This window comes from Capra hircus, chromosome 5 (genome assembly GCF_001704415.2).
Source record: "Capra hircus breed San Clemente chromosome 5, ASM170441v1, whole genome shotgun sequence".
NCBI lineage: Eukaryota > Metazoa > Chordata > Mammalia > Artiodactyla > Bovidae > Capra > Capra hircus.
In genome coordinates this window covers 22,478,355-22,501,024 of record NC_030812.1, presented here as the reverse complement: position 1 = coordinate 22,501,024, position 22,670 = coordinate 22,478,355, and the positions used below count along the sequence as shown (strand labels likewise).

At 35.1% G+C, this 22,670-nt stretch overlaps 1 protein-coding gene across 3 annotated transcripts in view; it reads left to right on the top strand.

Moving 5' to 3' along the window:
* Positions 1–22,670, top strand: part of EEA1 (early endosome antigen 1) — a 124,527-nt gene that overhangs the window by 45,166 nt on the left and 56,691 nt on the right. For all 3 annotated transcript variants that reach the window (XM_018047620.1, XM_018047619.1, XM_018047621.1), the window contains 8 exons: positions 1,332–1,456; positions 5,960–6,014; positions 6,108–6,173; positions 7,896–7,935; positions 9,488–9,601; positions 10,241–10,362; positions 11,762–11,917; positions 17,693–17,809. In XM_018047620.1, coding sequence (XP_017903109.1) covers positions 1,332–1,456; positions 5,960–6,014; positions 6,108–6,173; positions 7,896–7,935; positions 9,488–9,601; positions 10,241–10,362; positions 11,762–11,917; positions 17,693–17,809 — 795 coding nt within the window. The remainder of the gene's footprint in view (positions 1–1,331; positions 1,457–5,959; positions 6,015–6,107; positions 6,174–7,895; positions 7,936–9,487; positions 9,602–10,240; positions 10,363–11,761; positions 11,918–17,692; positions 17,810–22,670) is intronic.

The window sequence follows — 22,670 nt, the reverse complement described above, 5'->3', positions numbered from 1 at the left end:
ATCCTTACTGAGCCTTGAATCTGCCATATAATGTGAGTAAGTGATGTGAGGGTATGTTATTTGTACAGCACCCACAAAGGAGCAGAAGTAATATGTTTATTTTTAGTTTCTGTGTGTCCGGAATATTTATTACTTAGCTCAGTCTATCCCTTGGAAGGTTTTATAATCTGCAAGCTGTTAAGCTTTTCTGTTTGTTTTCTTTCCTGCTAAGTTATGCCCTGCCAGGTTCATTTGTATTTCATTAAATAGATACACAGAGTAGAAAGTATATGGTTATGTTCAAAGTACTGTACTAGTCACTAGGAAAACATAGATTAGCTTTGTTGTGTTATATTATTTGTTGTTGTTGTTTAGTCTCTTAAGTCGTGTCCCACTGTTTTGCAACTCCATGGTTTGCAGCCTGCTGGGCTCCTTTGTCCATAGGATTTCCTAGGCAAGAATTCTGGAGTGAGTTGCCATTTCCTTCTCCAGAGGGATCTTCCTGACACAGGGGTCAAAGCCGCATCTCCTGCATTAGCATTCAGATTCTTTATCATTGAGCCAGTCACGTGGGAGGCCTGATGGTAATGCTGGAGGAAAAAAAGCAATATATGCAGAGGTGTGAAAGCGTGAGACACCATGGTGTGTGCAGGGAAACATAGGTACTTTAGTATAGCTGAAGCATGTTGTATAGAGTAAAAGTGTCCTGAGATTACACTGGATGGGTCACTGGGGACTACAAATGCAGGACCTTGTATGCCATAACCATATAATAAGTTTTTAAGATTTTATAGGACTGTTTATTAACTTGAAGCTTTTTTAGTGTTAATTAGGGTTAGTAAGGGATTTACTGATTAGAATACTTCTCAACTGTTGCACATACTCTGTGGTAATTACAGGTAATTTATATTATCTTTTTTCCTCAATGATCAGAATGCTTCGTGTTCTTAGTTTTTTGCTTATCATTCCTGTGCAGTAGATTGTAGCAGATATTGTTTTACTCTGGGGGATATTTAGAGAGATGGAGGATCTAATGGCATGCCGTCTTCTCAGCTAGACTTCTAGATTAGAACTAACTTCTCAGATTAGAATTCTGTACTGTAGCCATTAATTTATTCAACCAAAAAGATGGTTATAAGGGTCTTAAAAAAAATATTTTGTAAGCTGCAACTAGGATAGGCAGTGATGTGTCCTTGTACAATACCAGAATTTAGGCTTTGCACTATAAATTACAACTTACTTAATGGCATTATTGGTATGAATGTTACATTTGACTATTTTTCATAACATAGGAATGGTTATTTTGCAATACAAGATACTATTTTGAAACCTTTTTCTACCTCTTTGTGTAGGGTTTCATATGTCCACAGTGTATGAAATCTCTTGGATCTGCTGATGAACTTTTCAAACACTATGAGGCAGTCCATGATGCTGGTAATGACTCAAGTCACGGAGGAGAAGCTTTGGCTCTGAAGCGGTACAGTATCATAGCTTTAAGATGTAATGTAACAGATGAATGCGTATGATATCACTCTTTAATCATGAATACTTAGTTCTTGAAGAGTACTGTTTTTATATTTTTTTATTTAAATCTACCTTCATTTAGCATAGTTTTGATCTTTTATTGTTATAATTTATTCAATCCTTGATCAATAACCAGCTATACCAACATCTATAGCATGTTTCAGAGGTTATATTTTTAATAAAGATTGTGATTTTTTTAAAAGGTTAGAGTATATTTAGCATATTCTGCTTATTAAAGAATGATATGCTTTCTTTAAAAATTTGTCTTTTGTATTCACCAACAGCAAACAAAACATATTCTGCCTCTTAGCAATTTTACCTAACCATTTTAACAATTAAACTAAAATATAATTACTTAGAATAGGATTCAACAGTTAACTTTGCTTTTCTTCTGTTGGTGAGAGCTTTTGTCTTAAATTCCCACTAAGGAAGAAAGCTGGATTTTATTCTGTTGCTGTTCTGTTGCTGATTTGTCGCTGAGTTGTGTCCTGACTTTGCCAGTGCGTGGACTGCAGCATTCTAGGCTTTCCTATCCTTCAGTTCAGTCCAGTTCAGTCGCTTAGTCGTGTCCGACTCTTCGCGACCCCATGAATCACAGCACGCCAGGTCCCCCTGTCCATCACCAACTCCCGGAGTTCACTCAGACTCACGTCCATCGAGTCCGTGATGCCATCCAGCCATCTCATCCTCGGTTGTCCCCTTCTCCTCCTGCTCCCAATCCCTCCCAGCATCAGAGTCTTTTCCAATGAATCAACTCTTCTCATGAGGTGGCCAAAGTACTGGAGTTTCAGCTTTAGCATCATTCCTTCCAAAGAAATCCCAGGGCTGATCTCCTTCAGAGGACTGGTTGGATCTCCTTGCAGTCCAAGGGACTCTCAAGAGTCTTCTCCAACACCACAGTTCAAAAGCATCATTTCTTTGGCACTCAGCCTTCTTCACCGTCCACCTCTCACATCCATACATGACTACTGGAAAAACCATCGCCTTGACTAGACGGACCTCACTATCTCCCAGATTCTCATGTCTATTGAGTTGGTGATGCTGTCTAACCATCTCATCCTCTGCCTTCAAGCCTCCTGCCCCATCTTTCCTAGTATCAGGGTCTTTTCCAGTGAGTTGGCTCTTTGTTGCATCAGGTGGCCAAAGTATTGGAGCTTTAGCATCAGTCCTTCTAATGAATATTCAGGTTTGATTACTTTAGAATTGACTGGTTGTATCTCCTTGCAGTCCAAGGGACTCTCAAGAGTCATCTCCAGCACTACAATTAGAAAGCATCAATTCTTCAGCTCTCAGCCCTCTTTATGGTCCAACTCTCATATCTGTACATGACTACTGGAAAAACCATAGCTTTGTCTACATGGACCTTTGTCAGCAAAGTGATATCTCTGCTTTTAAATATGCTGTCTAGGTTTGTCATGGTTTTGTTTCCAAGGAGCAAGTGTCTTTTAATTTCATGGCTGCAGTTACTGTCCATAGTGATTTGGAGCCCGCAAAAATAAAATGTGTCAGTGTTTCCACTTTTTCCCCATCTATTTGTCATAAAGTGATGGGACCAGATACTGTGATCTTTGTTTTTTGAATGTTCAGTTTTAAGCCATCCTTTTCACTCTCCTCTTTTGCCCTCATTAGGAGGCTGTTTAGTTTCTCTTCTCTTTCTGCCATTAGGGTGGTGTCATCTGCATATCTGAGGTTGTTGATGTTTCTCCTGGCAGTCTTGATTCCAGCTTGTGTTGATCCTGCCTGGCATTATACGTGATGTACTCTGCATATAAGTCAAGTAAGCAGGGTGACAGTGTACAACCTTGACATACTCTTTTCTCAGTTTTGAACCAGTCCTTTTCCCATGTCTGGTTCTAACTGTTGCTTCATGACCTGCATACAGGTTTCTCAGCAGGTGGGTAAGGTGGTCTGGTATTCCCATCTCCTTAAGAATTTGCCAGTTTATTGTGATTTGCACAAAGGCTTTAGCATCGTCAGTGAGGCAGATGTTTTTCTGAAATTCTCTTGCTTTCTCATGATCCAATGAATGTTGGCAGTACGAACTCTGATTCCTCTGCCTTATCTGAATCCAGCTTGTACATCTGGAAGTTCTTGGTTCACATGCTTTTGAAGCCTAGCTTGGAGAATTTTGAGCATTTCTTTGCTGACGTGTGAAATGAGTGCAATTGACCAATAGTTTGAACAATCTTTGGCATTGCCCTTCTTTTCGATTGGAGTGATAACTGACCTTTTCCAGTCCTGTGGCCACTGCTGAGTTTTCCAAATTTGCTGGCATATTGAGTACAGTGCTTTAACATGATCAGCTTTTAGGATTTAAAATAGCTCAGCTGGAATTCCATCACCTCCACTAGTTTTGTTTATAGTAATGCTTCCTAAGGCCCACTTTACTTCATACTCCAGGGTATCTGGCTCTAGGTGAGTGATCACACCATCATGGTTATCTGGGTCATTAAGACCTATTTTGTATAGAATTATGCAGAAAGATAGTCTCTGCATATATACAATATGCTTATATCTGTGTACATATAGAGAAATGTATAAATGTATATAATTACATAAAAGAGTTCTACACTATCCTATACCTTTTGTTTCTGTCTGTATCTGTGGATTGTTTCTTATCATTGAAGATAGTTATCTTACTCTTTTTAATAACCACATGGAATTTTACCATTCTCCTGTTGACAAGCATTCAGGCTATTTCCAGTGTTCTGTACATATAAATGTTGTGGTGGTATATGTCTTTGTGGACATATTGTTTGCATGTGTTGAAATATATCTGGAAGATATATTTCTAGAAATGGGATTTCTGGATAAAGTTTCCCTTTAAAATTTTGATAGATGCTTCCTAATTTTCTTTTGTCAATATCCTAGACTGTTCAATCAGTTAAATGTTTCAGAAGATTTTCTTTGCTAGACAGGTTACTTTCAAAAATTTATTAAGTGGCACTTTTTGAAAGATTAATTGGAGTAACTGAGTGCACCCAATTAGAAGTTGAATTAAAATTATCTTCCTTGCAGTTTCATTCAATTTAATATGAGCCATTCCTATATATTGTTATTAATTCATCTCTTCATTGTTTTGTTTTGTGCATGGAGTTGGAATATTAATAAAGAGTAGGGAAAACTTAAAACCTATACACACATTTTTATACACATATTAAGACCAAGGTTTCTCCAGTTAGCCTGTGGTTTCTCCGAATCAGATAAGTTCATAGGACCACATGGCGGGGGGAGAGGTAAGGATGGGAACACACACACAAAATAGAGAAATGAAAACTAATGAAAGTGTCATAAAAAGGCAAATTTTAAGAGACAAGAAATAAGCAGGAATATATTATCTAGTTTTACTTTTGTATTCAGAGATTAAAGATGACACCTTTAAGTTTATCTCCATCATGAAGTGCTTCTTTTAGGTAGAAGTGATCACTATCTTTATGCTTCTGTTTTTGTTTCTACTATAGAACCAATGGCCTGTTACTCTTTATGTGTTTTCTTCCCCCATTAAACTGAATGACTTGAGAGTCTGGCATAGACAAGTTCTGTTGAATAATGAATTCTTTATGTATGAATGGCTTTTCTACTGTTAACCATGTTTCACAGATGAAGCTGACTTTGTTCCTTGACTCTATCTTCACTCCCATCCTAGAGAATAATTTTCTTACCAGTATGTCCCATTATGTTTTACTTTCTGATGTGCTTGTGCTGGTGTGGACTTGGTCTTCTGCTTCAGTAGAGCTGATCCTGTTCTTTTCCTTCTGTACTGGAATCAGTGCGCATGAATATTCCCAGTCAGCTCGTTTCAGTCTTCTACCGTGGCAGTCATTGGAGTGGCATGGAGCAAGGGGAGTCCTTTTTCCTGCTGTTTATAATCCAAGAGGATAAGATATGTTCTTCCTATCTAGAAGAATAATTGCAAATGTGTTTTCTCATGGCATGTCTTCTGCATAAGGGCTTCGAGTTGTCTGCTCAACCATTGTTTGTCAGACTATTAGATGAGGGGAACAGAGGTGAGGTTTTGACAGGAAAGAGCATTTCAGACTCAGGAAACAGCAAGGAGCCAGCATTGCTACAGCCAAGTGAATGAGGGTGAGAGTGGTAAGGTAGGAACTAGATTGTGCAGATTTTTGTAGTCCTTGTTAATGAGTTTAGATTTTATGCTAACTGCAGTAGGAAGCTGTTGATGCTTATTGCTGGTTAACTTAATGAGAGACCTTTTGCTTTTGTCTCAGTACTTGACAGTCAGTTTTACTCTTTCCATGATAAAAGTGTTCTTCCATTGACAGACAGTATTCTTAGGGATAAAATTATTTCCCCAAGGACTGTATATATGCCACTATATATAAAATCTATAGAATTTTTTTAAGAATTGGGAAAACTAGAATATTAATATATATTCACTAGCCATGATTTGTTAAAGCAATTAACCATTAATTCCTTTTTTCCAATTTATGTTTAGAGATGATATAACACTACTCAGACAAGAGGTCCAAGACCTACAGGCTTCACTTAAGGTAAAATAAAAATGATTTTACTTGTTTATTTTCAGTGTATCCGATAAATAAAACCTTTTAAAATTTTCTGATTAAAACCTTTTCTTTCCTTAGGAAGAAAAATGGTACTCAGAAGAATTAAAGAAAGAATTAGAAAAATTTCAAGGGCTGCAGCAACAAGTAATTGCTTTTAAATACTTAAAATGTGTTAATAGATGTTCATTTTCATTGTTTTAAATTAAGTATAATACTTTTTTGTAAACAAGTGGCATGATATGAATAGCTTCCTAATTGTTTCTCTGTGCTTGTTAGCCTACATATGTATCCTTTGAAATTCTAATGAATACAAACCAATATAACCAGTATATGGAAAGCTCAGATATAACTCCTTAAAAGTGCTCCATTAAGAATCATTTACCTATGGGACTTCCCCGAAGTGATTAAAAACTCTGCGGTGATTAAAAACTCTGTGGTTCCACTGCAGAGGGCGCAGGTTAGATTTGTGGTCAGGGAACTAAGATCCCACTTGCTCCAGTGCGGCCAAAAGGGTCATTTACCTATGGATTTTTTTTTTTTTCCAACACCAGGCCACATTATTCTTATTTTCTGACAATATATGTAAGTGGTTAAAAAATATAGGTTCAAACAATCCTGAAGCACTTCAAAGCACTTGTGTTTGTGACAAATTGGAAATCACTAAAATGTCTATTAGTAGGGAAAGAACTATTATTAACTGCTTATAGTTTATATTAGTGGTGATTGTTTGAAAGCATGGAAAAACTGTTGTATTCATGTTAGATTTTAAAAAACAAATATTGTGTCTTTGTACACAGATGCATACCTACCATACAACTTTAACTTCATAAAAATTATACAGAAAAGAACAAGAAAATCACTGTAGTATCCAAAGTGGTTATTTTGAGTGATTTCATTTGATATCTCAGATTCATTATATATAATGTTCTTTAATGTATTTTCTAAAAAAAATTTTAACAAATTATGATTTTTATACTAAAGTTATTTTGACTTTTATATGAATATACATAAAAAATCATAGAATGATGATTTTACCAAATATATATATGGTTTTCATTTCTGTGAATAAAAATGACATCCTTTAGCAATAGCTTTAATACTTTAATAAAATAATTAGTGATCCCTCTGCACATTATCTCAGCACATTAAGATAGCACGTGACATCTTAGCACATGACTCCCAGTTGTTTTCGCCTTTTTGTCTTTTTCCCAAAAGTTGTCACTTGGACTAGAAAAGAAAAATAAATGGATAACAAGATATCAGTCTTATTACTACTCAGCTTCTATAATTGAGGATGCATTAAAGAGGGTTTTAGTAATCTAAAATACTTAGAGTTCACTTACTCATGTTTTAGGTAGATGCCATTAACAGTCAAACATGTGCTCTATTAATATTATTTTCTGTACTTGAAAACACAGGAAGTTGTTTACTACATTTGAGATGACTATTTGAACTTTATAATAGGGACTTCCCAGATGGCACCAGTGGTAGAGGATATGCAGGATACATAAGAGATGTGGGTTGGTAAGATCCCAGTAAGAGGGCATGGCAACCCATTGCATTATATTAACTTATGTTATTACTGAATTTATGGAATTTAAGATGCCATTTTGGCAGAGTTCATGAAAATTTAATATGTGAACAAATTCTTAGAGGCAGTGAGCTACAGTTAAATCATTATGCCAGACAGCCTAGTGGTATCTTAGAGATCTAGAAGGATGTGAGCAGGCCAAGATTTGATTTTCATAGAAATCTTGCCACTTACCTGACAGAATCTATTTCAGAGATTGTTTTTCATGTTGACAATTGTAATAATATAGTCTTTTCCTTTTAATACATTTGTTTATGTTTTTTGTTTTCATTGAGGAGTCCAAACCTGATGGATTAGTGGCTGATTCATCAGCAGGTAACTTAAAGCTTTTATTTTTTCATTTTCCTTCTTTCTTATCCCTTTTTTTTTTCTTTTTTCTTTTCCTCTGATGCCTGCTACATGGATTTTGTTTTATGGTTTTACTTCGTGGCACTGAAACAGTGAAGTTAACAGTCATATTCTAGGTTGAGAGTGTTTATTACCTGTGAACTTTATAATTTAATCAGTTATTGAAATCTTAATCTTATTATAGTTCATTATATTCTGAAGTTACACACTTTTGAAATAATACATTAATATGGTGGTTAATGAAAGTTTAGATCTATATTAATATAGTGATGTACTTTGTTTCCTCTTGAAATTAAAAAATGAGATTAGCATCTTTGTAATCTGGTCCCATCACTTCGTGGGAAATACATGGGGAAACAGTGGAAACAGTGTCAGACTTTATTTTGGGGGGCTCCAAAATCACTGCAGATGGTGACTGCAGCCATGAAATTAAAAGACGCTTACTCCTTGGAAGGAAAGTTATGACCAACCTAGACAGCATATTCAAAAGCAGAGACATTCCTTTGCCAACAAAGGTCCATCTAGTCAAGGCTATGGTTTTTCCAGTGGTCATGTATGGATGTGAGAGTTGGACTGTGAAGAAAGCTGAGCGCCGAAGAATTGATGCTTTTGAACTGTGGTGTTGGAGAAGACTCTTGAGAGTCCCTTGGACTGCAAGGAGATCCAACCAGTCCATTCTGAAGGAGATCAGCCCTGGGATTTCTTTGGAAGGAATGATGCTAAAGCTGAAACTCCAGTACTTTGGCCACCTCATGCAAAGAGTTGACTCATTGGAAAAGACTCTGATGCTGGGAGGAACTGGAGGCAGGAGGAAAAGGGGACGACAGAGGATGAGATGGCTGGATGGCATCACCGACTCGATGGATGTGAGTTTGAGTGAACTCCGGCAGTTGGTCATGGACAGGGAGGCCTGGAGTGCTGCAATTCATGGGGTCGCAAAGAGTCAGACACGACTGAGCGACTGAAGTGAACTGAACTGAATGGACTTTAACTGGAGGAATGCTCAATGAATAATAAAAATTATATTTTGAGATTAGCTGTTATATTTAATGTCTCTTTGAAGTTTCTTTATGAGAATGAAGTAGTAAGAATTGACTGCATATTTTAATTGATTATTTTATTTAAGACCTTGATTATTCTTAAAACATTTCTAATTTCAAAACATTTCATCAGAGGCACAAAATATATTGTTTTTTTGGTCAGTTGACAGATACAGAAAAATAACTGTGAAATGTGAAATTAGAATAATCTTTAAACAAATATTTATAAATATTTTAGCTATGACTGCAAAATATTCATTTGTTTTACATGTACGTTAACTTTGATTTGGGCCTTAAATGTGTTGGCTGTGATTAATTTTTTTTTTTTGAGATATGATTAATTCTTAAAATGTGAAGATACTCTGCTTGTAATTGGCTAGTAGATCATGTTGATTGTTTTTAACTACTACAGTGATTATAAGTAATAACAGTTTAGGAAATGTAATTCACATTGTATTTGAATAACTACTTTTCTGTAGAACTACAGTCTTTGGAACAACAATTAGAAGAAGCCCATACAGAAAATTTTAATATTAAGCAAATGAAAGATTTGTTTGAACAGAAAGCAGCCCAACTTGCCACTGAAATTGCAGGTAAATTAAATCAGGATTATTCTTATCCAATAAGTCAGTCTCTTTACCTTTTTGCCATTGTATATTCTATAGAGAAACAGTGTATTTTAGTGTGATAAAGCATTTGTTGCAGACTGTTGTGGTGATTGCTGACATTTAATGATAACAGAGTTGCTGTGTAAGTTATTTTATTTGTTCTCCCACCTCCTCCCTTTGAAGAACTGATTTTCACTGTAAAATTCTTCTTGAATTTTAGAGAAGTTGAATTTTCTTTTGAGGTATGGTTAATGATTGACAAGTAACATTTTGAAGAAGTTAAATAATGTGGTATAGATTTAACATTTGGTTATGCTAGCAATTGCATGTAATTTTTTTCAACTACATACATGCTTTTAGGTAAAATTTAGGTAAACATATGTGATTGAGTATACATTAAAATGCTAATTTAGTAATCGAGTGGATTTTATGTAGATATTTGATCATTTAAGTTTATCATTGAATATCATCAGAAGTATAATTTTATTGTGTACATTTATGCTTATCAAAGGAATGTGAATTTGAATTAGAGTGGTATTTAATTAGGCACTGGATATATAAGAATGTATAACTTATCTTCTCTTGAGTTAATGTCATGTCATCTATGTAACTGTTCTTAATTAGATATAAAGGCAAAATATGATGAAGAAAGGAGTCTTAGAGCAGCTGCTGAACAGCAAGTGACACATCTAACAGAAGAATTAAACAAAGAAGCAGGTGTGATTCAAGATCTAAAGACTGAACTGGTAAAGTAGAAGCCATTTATTAGAGTGTACCTTAGTTGAAATTGATAAATGAAATACATATGCTGATGAAATTTTTAAAAGTAGACTTTGAATACAGTGGAGGAAATAAAAATTCCCTGTAGTTTTACCACCTACATACATATATGTATGTGTGTGTGTACACTATGATTTTTAAAATAAGAATGGAATTTTGTGATACATTATTTATGGCATGAACATTTTTATTGTTTTTGTTTTAGTATCACCTGTCATTTTTGGTAGTTTCCATGTCTGCATCTCTGATCTTACCATTCCTTGAACTTTAGTTTTGTAAATCCAGCTGGTGCTAAGTCGCTTCAGTTGTGTCCGACTCTGTGCGACCCCCACAGACGGCAGCCCACCAGGCTCCCCCGTCCCTGGGATTCTCCAGGCAAAAACACTGGAGTGGGTTGCCATTTCCTTCTCCAATGCATGAAAATGAAAAGTGAAAGTAAAGTCACTCAGTCGTGACCCCGTGGACTGCAGCCCACCAGGCTCCTCCATCCATGGGATTTTCTAGGCAAGAGTACTGGAGTGGGGTGCCATTGCCTTCTGCGGTAAATCTATCTAGGACACTTTTAAAAGGAGAAGAGGGCAGCAGAGGGTGAGATGGTTAGGTAGCATTACCGACTCACTGGATATGAATCTGAGCAAACTCTGGGAAATAGTGAAGGACAGGGAAACCTGGCGGGCTGCTGCCCATGGGGTCATAAAGAATTGAACACAACTTACTGACTGAACAACAGCAAGAAGGACACTCCTAATTGCATTTCCAGCTTTCATTTCAAATTCAACAAGTATAGCATCAAGTCGTCATATTTCTGTCTTTGATACCATATGTTTTTAACCCTCTCCCCAGGCTTAACAATCTTGGATCTCTCCTTGCTTACTTTCTGTCCTTTATTTACCACTCAGTAAACATATGAATATGTGAATCAATTAGATTCAATCTGCAACAAACCCTAATTATGCTTATATCTGCTCCTTCATTTTATTACCAGTTTCATAGGATAAAAAAATGAAGGGATTTAGCATTAACAAGAGATTGTTATTATAAGTGGGTGTAGTTTGTGAAGGAAAGGAAAGTAATTAAAGCACTAAGAATAATTGTGTATTTGCTATTTTGTACCTTGAGTGGTAACACTGTTAAATATGAGAGAAAGCTCTCATTTAGCTCTATGAAAAAAGGATAAAGATTGTTGGGGGAAAACTTCTGTGTTCAATGTTTGGAATCTAGTAATTGATGTTAAAAGATTGTTTTTATTTCTTAGTAGTTAAACTGTTTTAAAAATATGTGTTATTTTAAAATGTGTGTTCACTAAATAGTTTCACTGTTTTTGTTTTTTGTTTTTTTTTTAAATTAAAATATGTTGCTTCACAGCTTCAGAGACCTGGAATAGAAGATGTTGCTGTGTTAAAGAAAGAACTGGTCCAAGTTCAAACACTAATGGATAACATGACCTTGGAACGTGAGAGAGAATCTGAAAAACTCAAAGATGAGTGCAAAAAGTTACAAACAGAATATACTAACTCAGAGGTAATGAAGTTTAGTGTACTTAAATAAGACTGATGTTAACTTGTTTAATGTGCATTGTTGAGTGAAGCCAGCATTTTTCTGAGTGACTCAAACACTACTTGCCTTTCTTTCATCTGGTCTCAATAATATCTATATATTGTCAATATGGGCTGATAGTATTTTATCTTTGCTTAATGAAGTTGGACACTTAGAGAAGAATGTTTGCATAGAGGAGTATTCCTCTGTTAATAAATAATGTATACTGTAGAAAAATTATATTTAAATTTGCTCCAGATTAATAAGTAGTAATTTATTTCAATTTGGTAGGGGTAAAGGAAGTATGATTTCGTTTTGTTCATTTGGATTACTTATGTTGCTTAGAAAAAATATTTAAGACTTATTATCTATTAGACTTGGTTTTCACTTATCAATTATTAAGTTATGTGGTTGAAGGAAGTCTTAAAAATCTTCTAGTCTAACCCTCCATCCAGGAATCCCTTTATAAGTGATCTGTAACTCTTGCTATGTGCTGCAGGGGTTGTATATTTCTTCCTAAGTCAGCCATTCCATTGAGTTGGCATTTGTTTCCCTATAATTTACATGTACTGGTTCCAGACACAGAATAAATTGTTCTTTTCCACATGAAATATTTGATGACTATTCATATTTACTCTGAATTTTCTTCTTGGATAAACATTCTCAGTTCTTCTGTTTATTACAAGACTTTTGTCTGTCAATCCCTTATATAATGGTCAGCATATGACAAGTTCTAGGATATGTAGTAAATCTATTTGCTTAAAAATGCTAGCATTTGTCTTTCTTACTGTATCATAGGTATTTTTATTATAACTACTACTGTGTGTAGTTCTTAAGCTCCCTTATGATATAGACCTGAGTTTTTCATGTTACCGGTTTAAAAAGCTAAGTTATAGTGACATTTCAACTTGCATCTCAGATTTTTTCAGCTGATTATCTAAAAGCCACTATTCCTAATTATTAATGAACTATGGAGTACAAATATTATAGATAACCCATATCTTCCTTTTATTACTTTCTCCTGTGTCTTATCAGTGGAGGATTGGTGAAAGTTTGTTATAACACACATAGGCATGTGAGTCTTTGTAATGGTTAATATTTCAGACTTTTAAGTTGATGAACTTCAGGGGCAGATTTCCCAGACATGATCTTTGTAGCCCAGTAATAAAAGTCCCATAGATTTTCAAGTAATTTTAGGGAGTTCATGAAATTATCAAAGCCAATAAAAATCTGCTAATGTGTAATCTAGGAGAGGCTGAATCAAAGAAGTTTCATGGGAAAAAATCCCATTCAAATGCTAGGTTAGAAATTTCTTTTAACCCTGTAAGTTAAGCATTAAGGTGGTTTTATATTTAAGGAATCTGGGCTTCAGTGAGATTAAATAACTTGTTCAAGTTCATGCACCTAATGTAAAGAAGTTAGGATTAGAACTCAAATCTGTCTTGAAGCTCAGGTCTTTCTGTATCATGTCATTTCCCATTTTTGGTGGTCTGATGATTGTGTTAGAAGTAAATTTGTGTTATTAATCATAACCTAATACTGTTATTACTTTTTGCATTTTGACATATTGTATATTTGTGTTGAGTATAACTTAAAATACTTTTGAGTGGTGTCCCATACCATTTCCATATGAAAAAATGACTGTCTAAATATTCCATCTCATTTGTTTTTTACTGTATTTTTAGCTTCTACTTACTCCTTAGTATATGGTGTGTATTTTATTGAAATTCAGTTTTATTTATTCTCAGTTATGTGTGTTAGTGAATTATATAACCTAAAGAACTATAATAAAAAAATATTTTATGCATTACTGCTTTTCTGAACCTAAACATTGACATCAGAAATAAGACAGTAAAAGGAATTAAGCTAAAAATGCAGTGATTTGTTTTGTATTTCTAGTCAAGGTTCAAGATACATAATCTGATATACATTGTTAAGTATGTTCCATTCCTTTCATTAAAAATATAACCTATGAACTTGTCATTTAAAAAATCTGTTTTTAAAAGCATATGGAAAAATAACTCATTCTAAAACATTTAAAAGTATTTTTAAATAATTTTCTTTAGATCAGAAATTAAGGTTAATAAAAGTATTATTCCTATAAATCTGCATTATTGAGAAATGTCAGAGCTGTAACTAACTTATATTTGGTGTTGTCTTTAATGGAAGTGATTTTTGATGAATTTTATATATATTCCAAATATCTTCATTTGAATCCTAATTTTTAAGGAGAGCATTTACATATCTTTTAAAGATTTGCTAGTGTAAGAGGTTAGATTCAGAGGTGTGTCTGTACTTTTTATTATATGTTCAGTGTGTACTTTTGTCAGTTTTGTTTTCCATGTTTCATCCATCATTTTATTTTATTTTTTCTGCTTTCTAATGGAGATGCTTAAATTTGAGGTAATGTCTTTTTGGAAGGCTTTTAATATTAGTACTGTTTTTAATAGAGTACCTTCTAGCAACATATGGCAATTTTGTGTTTTAAGACAATCTCAAACTTCAAATATGTGCTCCTTTTTGTTTTATTAATCAAGCCAAATTTTAACCATCTTTAACATGATTATTTACTAAAAGTATTTGGCCATTAGGACAATAATTATAATCCTAAAGCACTAGCAGGAAGTTTGAAATATCTTTCCTTAATTATTTTATAATTTGAAATTCTGAAATGCACATTATTTTATAGGGGCTTATATATCTGTTTCCATGTGCAGAATAGGAGAATCATTCCTCTCTAAAGTGAGTATTTTTCGAATGCCTGAGTGAAAGCACCTAGTTTATATGTGGGGAATAGAACAGTGAATAAGATACAGTGCATGCTGTCATAAAGCTTATATTCCTTTTGGAAGCCAAACAATGTGAAATAAACCAACTCACAATAGGACGTCAGCTAATCCTAAGTGCTGTGAGGAGAAACAAAGCAGGATGTGGGCAGTAGTGGGGCTGGCAGTAATGTGGATCAATTTTAGATAGGATGATCATGGAAGGGTATCCTCAAAGAGGACACAGGGGAGAATGAAGTAAGCAAGAAGAGCAAAGACCTGGGAGCAGCATTCCCAGCAGGGAGGAGGGCAAGTGCAGAAGCCCTCTGGGCTCAGATGAGCTTGTCCTTTTAGCTAGTGAGGATTGTCTGTGGCTTGCAGAACCTTCCTTTTGAATTTCACCTAAAGTGGTATCTCGATAGTGAGTGTATTTCCTTAGAAATTTTGTCTTTCTTCAATCTTAATTTTTTAAAAATAGAGCTATAATACATGACCATTGCAAAAAGTTAAAGTGACTCAATGTACAGTAGAGAGGGAAAGCTTCCCGTAATTCATTCCTCTTTCTCCTCTTCCCCGTAACTAAAATTTATCTTTAGGTGTATACTCTTCCTACATCTTTATTCCCTTGAGTAAACTAAAAAGTTTTAAGTGCTTGCTTTTATGTTTTTAAAAATTCAAGTAAAAAAATACGTATTTAGCGTACAACAGATACATTATAAGATATAACAAATAATTGTGGATACATTTGCTTTGTTTCTTTTGCATGTTGGACTTCATCAGCAGAATAGATACTGGATACATGTTATACATGGTTAATCTTATAATCTTTAATGTGGATTCATGGTATTTTAATGAAATATACTCAAAATTTGCATTTTAGTGCATACTTATGTATAAAAAACTCTAGTAATTCCTTTGATAAGAGAGATTTAAATATAATTTTTCTTGTGATAAATGATTAAAGCATAGTAATTTAAAGTAGCTGGATTGTTCGTGTTATTTTAATTAACATCCATAATGTTGTTCAGTTCAGCTGCTCAGTTGTGTCCAACTGTTCGTGACCCCATGAACCGCAGCATGCCAGGCCTCCCTGTCCATCACCAACTCCTGGGGTTCACCCAAACCCATGTCCGTTGAGTCGGTGATGCCATTCAACCATCTCATCCTCTGTCGTCCCCTTCTCCTCCTGCCCTCAATCTTTCCCAGCATCAGGGTCTTTTCAAATGAGTCAGCTCTTTGCATCAGGTGGCCAAAGTATTGGCATTTCAGCTTTAGCATCAGTCCTTCCAATGAACACCCAGGACTGATCTCCTTTAGGATGGACTGGTTGCATCTCCTTGCAGTCCAAGGGACTCTCAAGAGTCTTCTCCAACACCACAGTTCAAAAGCATCAATTCTTTGGCGCTCAGCTTTCTTCACAGTCCAGCTCACATCCATACATGACCACTGGAAAAACTATAGACTAGACGGACCTTTGTTGACAAAGTAATGTCTCTGCTTTTTAATATTCTGTCTAGGTTGGTCATAACTTTCCTTCCAAGAAGTTAATAGAGAATAAGATTCAAAGTTGTTAGTCATAGCAATTTGAAGTAAACTGCTAATACATTTCAGGGTTACACAACCAGTTTAAGATAGAGCATTAAGATACACTTCAAGTTGAACACAGTTGAAAATACATGAATATTTAAACATTTCCTTCTTTGAAATATGTTTTATATACATGTTTTCCTTAAAAGGTCAGTCCATGAACTTATCTCAGACGTGTTGCCATTACCAAAAATATTTTTGAAATCTTTTTGTTGACCTCAAACCAGTTTGGAAAACACTCAAAACACTGATTTCAGTTGTTTATGGTTATTAAAATAAGCCCAAATGTTTGATTGTTCAGTTAGGTTACCTTGTCTACTAATTTTGTTTCTAAAACTTTATACCTTCACCCATTTACAGTGGATTTGATCTTATTACAGTGAGAATCCTTGAAACAACAACAAAAATATGCCTCAAATTCTAGAGCAAAAGATCACCTGACATTAGTTAGTGGCTTTCTTAGATTTTTTTCCTTGAGAAGTACTCGTTTGTAATATACAATATAGGTAATGCTGATGTGTTTATTAAAAAAAATGAAATTTATTGTATTCATATTAGAAAATGTATTTACTAATGAAGAATATAGACAAGATCATTGTAACATTAGGAATGTAAAAAGCAAACCTGATAAGCTATATTAGAAATACAGAGGTCTCTTATTAACATCTCTTTCAGGAAACCAAGTCGTGTGCTCTCTAGTGGTTGAAGCTTTCATATATAATAAGTTTGTATTTCCAGGTTCTTAGGTTATCTTTCTCTTACCTTACTTATTAGATGATTAACCCATTGTTTTAATAATAGACATTAATTTTCATTTAAAAAATGTTAAACACATTAAAGCAAATTGCCCAGCTATTATCCATGATTGTAGAGAGATCTAGGTTAATGAAACTATATATAACTTCTGTTTGATAGCCTTTTGGCCAAATACTTTCTATTACAGTAAAAGTAAAAAAATGATCAGTCATCTTTAAAGGTAAGTCTGTGTTGGTTGTTTGCATTTAACATGATTTTGAAATGTCCTATAGAAGTTGAGAGAAAATGTAGGTGTATCTTGCATATCCTTTTTAAATTCAGAAGGATTAAATTATAGAATTTAAAGCCAGTAAGTTCAAGTTTGCAGTTTGCTGTTTCAGATGCATAAAATAGGATGCCAACTTTTCATTTCATGTATTATTAAATAATGAAGTTGTAAAGTTTTGGATACATTTTGAAAACTAATTTTCAGCCCAAAAAAGACGTGGGGAAGCAGTAGGGGTAGTAAAATAAAAAAAGAATCAAGTTGAAATTTCTAAGAACTATTAAAGTTTAATGACAACAGTGACAAAAATCTATGTAATCTTAAAACCTTTGAATACTTCTGTTTCCTTTTTTATTTTAGTTTTCTCAATTTTTTTTTCCTTTCTAGGCCATAATAAGCCAGCTGAGGAGTGAACTTGCCAAAGGCCCCCAGGAAGTTGCTGTGTATGTGCAGGAACTACAAAAACTTAAAAGTTCAGTTAATGAATTAACACAAAAAAATCAGGTGAGAATTTAAAAACTACACATAATGGTGAATTGATTTTATAAATTTTAAGTTCTAATGTTGTGTATGTTATTTATATATTGGCACAGTACAGTATGGCTTATTTTGTGTTGTTCATTTTTTTGTATTATTTACATTCACATTGTTATGCAACCAACTTTTTCCATCTTCTGAAACTAAACTCAGTTATTATTGAACAACTCCCCACTTACTGAATCTTCTGCCCCAAACCCCTTCTGCTTTCTATATGAATTTACTATACTGAATAACTCATATGAGTGAAATCATACAGTGTTTGTCTTTTTGTGCTTGGCTTGTTTCATGTAGGATATTGTTCTCAAGGTTCATTCATGTTACAACATGTGTCAGAATTTCCTACCTTCTTAAGGTTATCTTACATTGTATGTATATATCATATTGTCCATCTGTTGCTTCCTTCTTTGTGCTCTTTCTTTTGTGGATAGTGCTGTTTTGAACATGGGTATACAAATATCTATTTGAGATCCTGCTTTCAGTTCTTTTGGGTAGATACCCAGAAGTGGAATTGCTGGATCATACTAGTAATTCTGTTTTCAATTTTTTGAAGAAATCATCATACTGTTTGCCATAGTGGCTGTATCCTTTTAAATTCCCATCAACAGTGCACAAGAATTAAACAGTTTCTTCACATCCTTGCCAACATTTGTTATTATCTTTTTTTTTTTTAAATAGTAGCCATCGACAGAGTGTTAAGGTGATATTCTTCATGATTGATTTGCATTTCCCTAATGATTAGGATGCTTGAGCATCTTTTCATATGATTTTAATTGAGTTGTTCATGTTCTTGATGTTGAGTTGTAAGAGTTTTTTTTTTATGTTTTTGATATTAACCCTTTAATCAGATTCTGGAGAAGGAAATGGCAACCCACTCCAGTACTCTTGCCTGGAAAATCCCATGGACAGAGGAGCCTGGTAGGCTACAGTCTATGGAGTCGCAAAGAGTCAGACGCGACTGAGCGACTTCACTCACTTTAATCAGATACATGATTTGCAAATATTTTCTCATTCTTTACGTTGCCTTTTCACTCTGTTGATTGTGTTTTTTTACAAAAAAACGCTCCTGTTTGTCTCCTCTACTCTCAGTACGGTACTACATACAGCTTCACTTCTGACATCAGATGTTTAGATGTTCCGTATTTCAACAGTTCTGTAACACCAGCTGTGTGTCCTACCATTTAACTCAATTCTTACACTGTTTACCTGGAGCTAGCATCACATTCTATGGATAAAGTAAGGGAGAAGTCCTGCAGAATTGTGCTTGAGCACCCCAAACCTCCCTCCCCAACACATCCCAGTTCAGACACCAATTGAGGTCCAGCTTGTTACTTGTACTTCTAACCAACTGGCTGTAAATGGAAGGTTCCCAATTCTCAGCCTCCTGTTCAGTTAATTTGCTAGAGTAGCTCCCAAAACTTGGGAAAAGTTTTTACATTTTACTTACTAGTGCTGTGCTGTGCTTAGTTCCTCAGTCATGTCTGACTCTTTGCAATCCCATGGCCTGGAGGCTGCCAGGCTCCTCTGCTCATGGGGATTCTCCAGGCAAGAAGACTGGAGTGGGTTGCCATGCCCTTCTCCAGGGGATCTTCCAAACCCAGGGATTGAACCCAGGTCTTGTGCGTTGCATGCGGATTCTTTAACGTCTGAGCCACCAGGGAAGCCCATGAATACCAGAGTGGATAGCCTATCCGTTCTCCAGGGAATCTTCCCAACCCAGAAATTGAACCGGGGTCTCCTGCATTGCAGGTGGATTCTTTACCAGCTGAGCTCCCATGGTACTTACTGAGCTACTTACTAGAGTACTGGCTTATTATAAATTGACTATAACTTAAGAATAGTGAGATGGAAGAGATGGGTAGGGCAAGATATGTGAGAAAGTGTTTGAAGCTTCCGTGCTCTCTTTGGGTGCTCTTCGTGTGTTCACCAACTTGGAATGTCTCAAAACTCTTTCTTTCCCTTTGCGGCTGTGATTGATGGAATCTTTGACCACTGGTGATTAATTCAGCCTTTTGACCCTCTTCCTTCCCTGGAGGTCAGGGTGGAACTGAAAGTTCCAACTTTTTTTTTTTTTTTTCCAACTCTTTCTTGAAGGTTGGTTCCCCTGCCAACCAATCCCTGTCCTTTGGGATTTCTAAAAAAAATCTCATTAATACAAACTCAGAGGTGGTTGTAAGGGGGTTCTTATGACTAACAAAGGATACCTTTCTTGCTCTTACATCATAGGGAATTCCTGAGGTTTAAGAGCCTGGATCCAGAAATGGGGACCAAGACCAAAGGACTGTTTTATGATATCACACATTTGATACACAGAAGTTTTAAATTTTATATAATCTAGTTTATCTGTTTTCACTTTCATTGCTGAGCTTTTGGTTTCATATCCAAGAAGTCATTCCTAAACTCAGTGTCTTGAAGCTTTTCACCTGTTTTCTTCTAATAGTTTTATAGTTTTAACTTAGGTTTAGGTCTTTGATCTATTTTGAATTATTTTTTTAAAGGGTCCAGTTTTATTCTTTTGCATATGAAAATCCAGTTTTCCTAGCACCATTTAGTGAAAGGAGTAAGTATCCTTCCCTTACTGAATGGTCTTGGCAAGCTCGTTGAAAATTGTTTGACCATGTATGTGAATATTTATTTCTGGGCTCTTTATTTTTGTTCTTTTGGTCTATATATCTTTCTTTATGTCAATACCACATTGTTTTGACTACTATATTTTTCAGTAAGTTTTGAAGTCAGGAGCTGAGACCTCCATCTTTGTTCTTAGTCTGTATTCTGTAATGTTAATATTTTCCACCTTGTTTCTTTAAAGATGAGCAACAGATAATAGTTTTTGAGGTAGGGCAAGTATTGGTATTAATTTATTTCCCCCATGTCTCTACTTTTTGATGGCAGAGGAATGGGGAGTTATTAAATCTTTTTATTTTAAGTATTGTAAATTTGTTAGCTTTGCTTTAACAGCTTAATTAAATAACAGGACAGATGGATTCTCATATCTTCTTTTACATTTAATCTGTTGTGATATATTTGAAGTGTGTTAAAATTTAGTCTTAACTGATATGTAGTATAGTTGGAAAAGGCTATCTTAATAGCCTTTTCAGATAATTGTAGCTGTAATTGTTTGATAATACACTGAAACCAGATAAAGTATAGTTTCTCAAAAGTTAATTTCAATGTAGAATCTGAAACCATATCAGTGCAGTTTTTGTACTTTGTAGCATTAAAATTTTTTCTTCTGTCTTGACTTTTTTTTTTTTTTTTTTCCCCGGTCTTGACTTTTGAGTGGATCTTTCCTGGGCATGATTTTGTAATATGCATTAGTCATGTGGAAAATATTGGTTCACTGAATAATGCAAATTTTTTCCAAATACTAACACATTTCATTGTATCGTGGTGGTGTAGTTGCTCGGTCGTGTCCAACTCTAGGAACCCCATGGACTGCAGCCCCCGACTGCTCTGGCCGTGGGATTTCCCAGGCAGGAATGCTGGAGTGGGGAGCTGTTTCCTTCCCCAGGGATCTTCCTGGCCCAGAAAGCACACGTATGTCTCTCGTGTTGCAGGTGGTCTCTTGCATGGCAGGCAGATTCTTTACCAACTGAGCCACCAGGGAAGCCCATGTCATTGTATAATATAAAACAAATCACGTTCGTTAGTATCACCGTGAATCTCAAAATATGCTCTAAGTATAAGAAGTGTCAGGCTCGTGGTGATGGATGCAGGTTTCCTAAAATTCTAAACTTCCTTTGAAAGCTTGACTTTTATCATTGGCAGCCAACACTGTCAGTTCTGTCCTTCTCATAGTTTGTTGGTCATTCTTGTTGTTACATTCTTTGCATTAAAAATGGTGTTTCATAGACAAAAGCAACTAGCTATGTTGACAGATATATTATTTGGTATGCAGCAGAAGTGATGCATTTATACTTGCTATTTATTCACACAGTTTTTTCTTTTTTCTTGCTGTTTCAAGTACTACAGGTACAACATTCACATAAAAATCTCATGCATCTGTGTAAGAATTTCTGTTTTATACCTTCATGTGAAATTGCTGGGCTATGAGCTATATATGTGCTCAAATTTACTAGGCTATCCCAAACTGTTTTCCAAAGTAACTATACAAGTCTGCCATTGTCCATTTCTCCATCATCTCTTGGTGCTGACTGATTTTTAAAATTTAATCTTTTTTATGGCTTATAAAAGCCTCATTGCCTCCCTCTTTTTAAAAAACATGTTTTCTGTTGGAGGATAATTGCTTTATAACATTGTGCTGGTTTCTGCCATATGTCAACATGAATCAGCCACAGGTATATATATGTCCCCTCCCTCTTGAACCTCCCTCCCATCTCCCTCCCCATCCACCCCGCTAGGTTGTCTCAGAGCACTGGATTGAGCTCCCTGTGGCACACAGCAAATTCCCATTGACTATCTAGTTTACATATGGCGATGTATGTGTTTCCATGCTACTCTCTGTATCCATCCTGCCCTCTCCTTTCCTACTTCCTTTTTTTCCTCCTGTCTAAGTGTAGAAAATATCCACATAGACTTTAATTTTATGTTTATCTCTCAGTTTGATTTTAATTTCTTTGAGATCAGAGTTGACCTTCTACCTCTTGGAAACTGGCCAGAGTTGTGCACGCAATAGATGTCTATGATCAGTGTAATTTATTTTGTATTTCCGAAGCATTAAGCTGTTAGTAAAGGATAATGAGGCACAGATTGTGTGTATGTGTATATATATATATATTCACAAATACATACATACACAGTATTAAAGGAAGTACTGTGTCTTATGAATAATACATGGAATTGAGATGATTTACTATGATAAAATGGG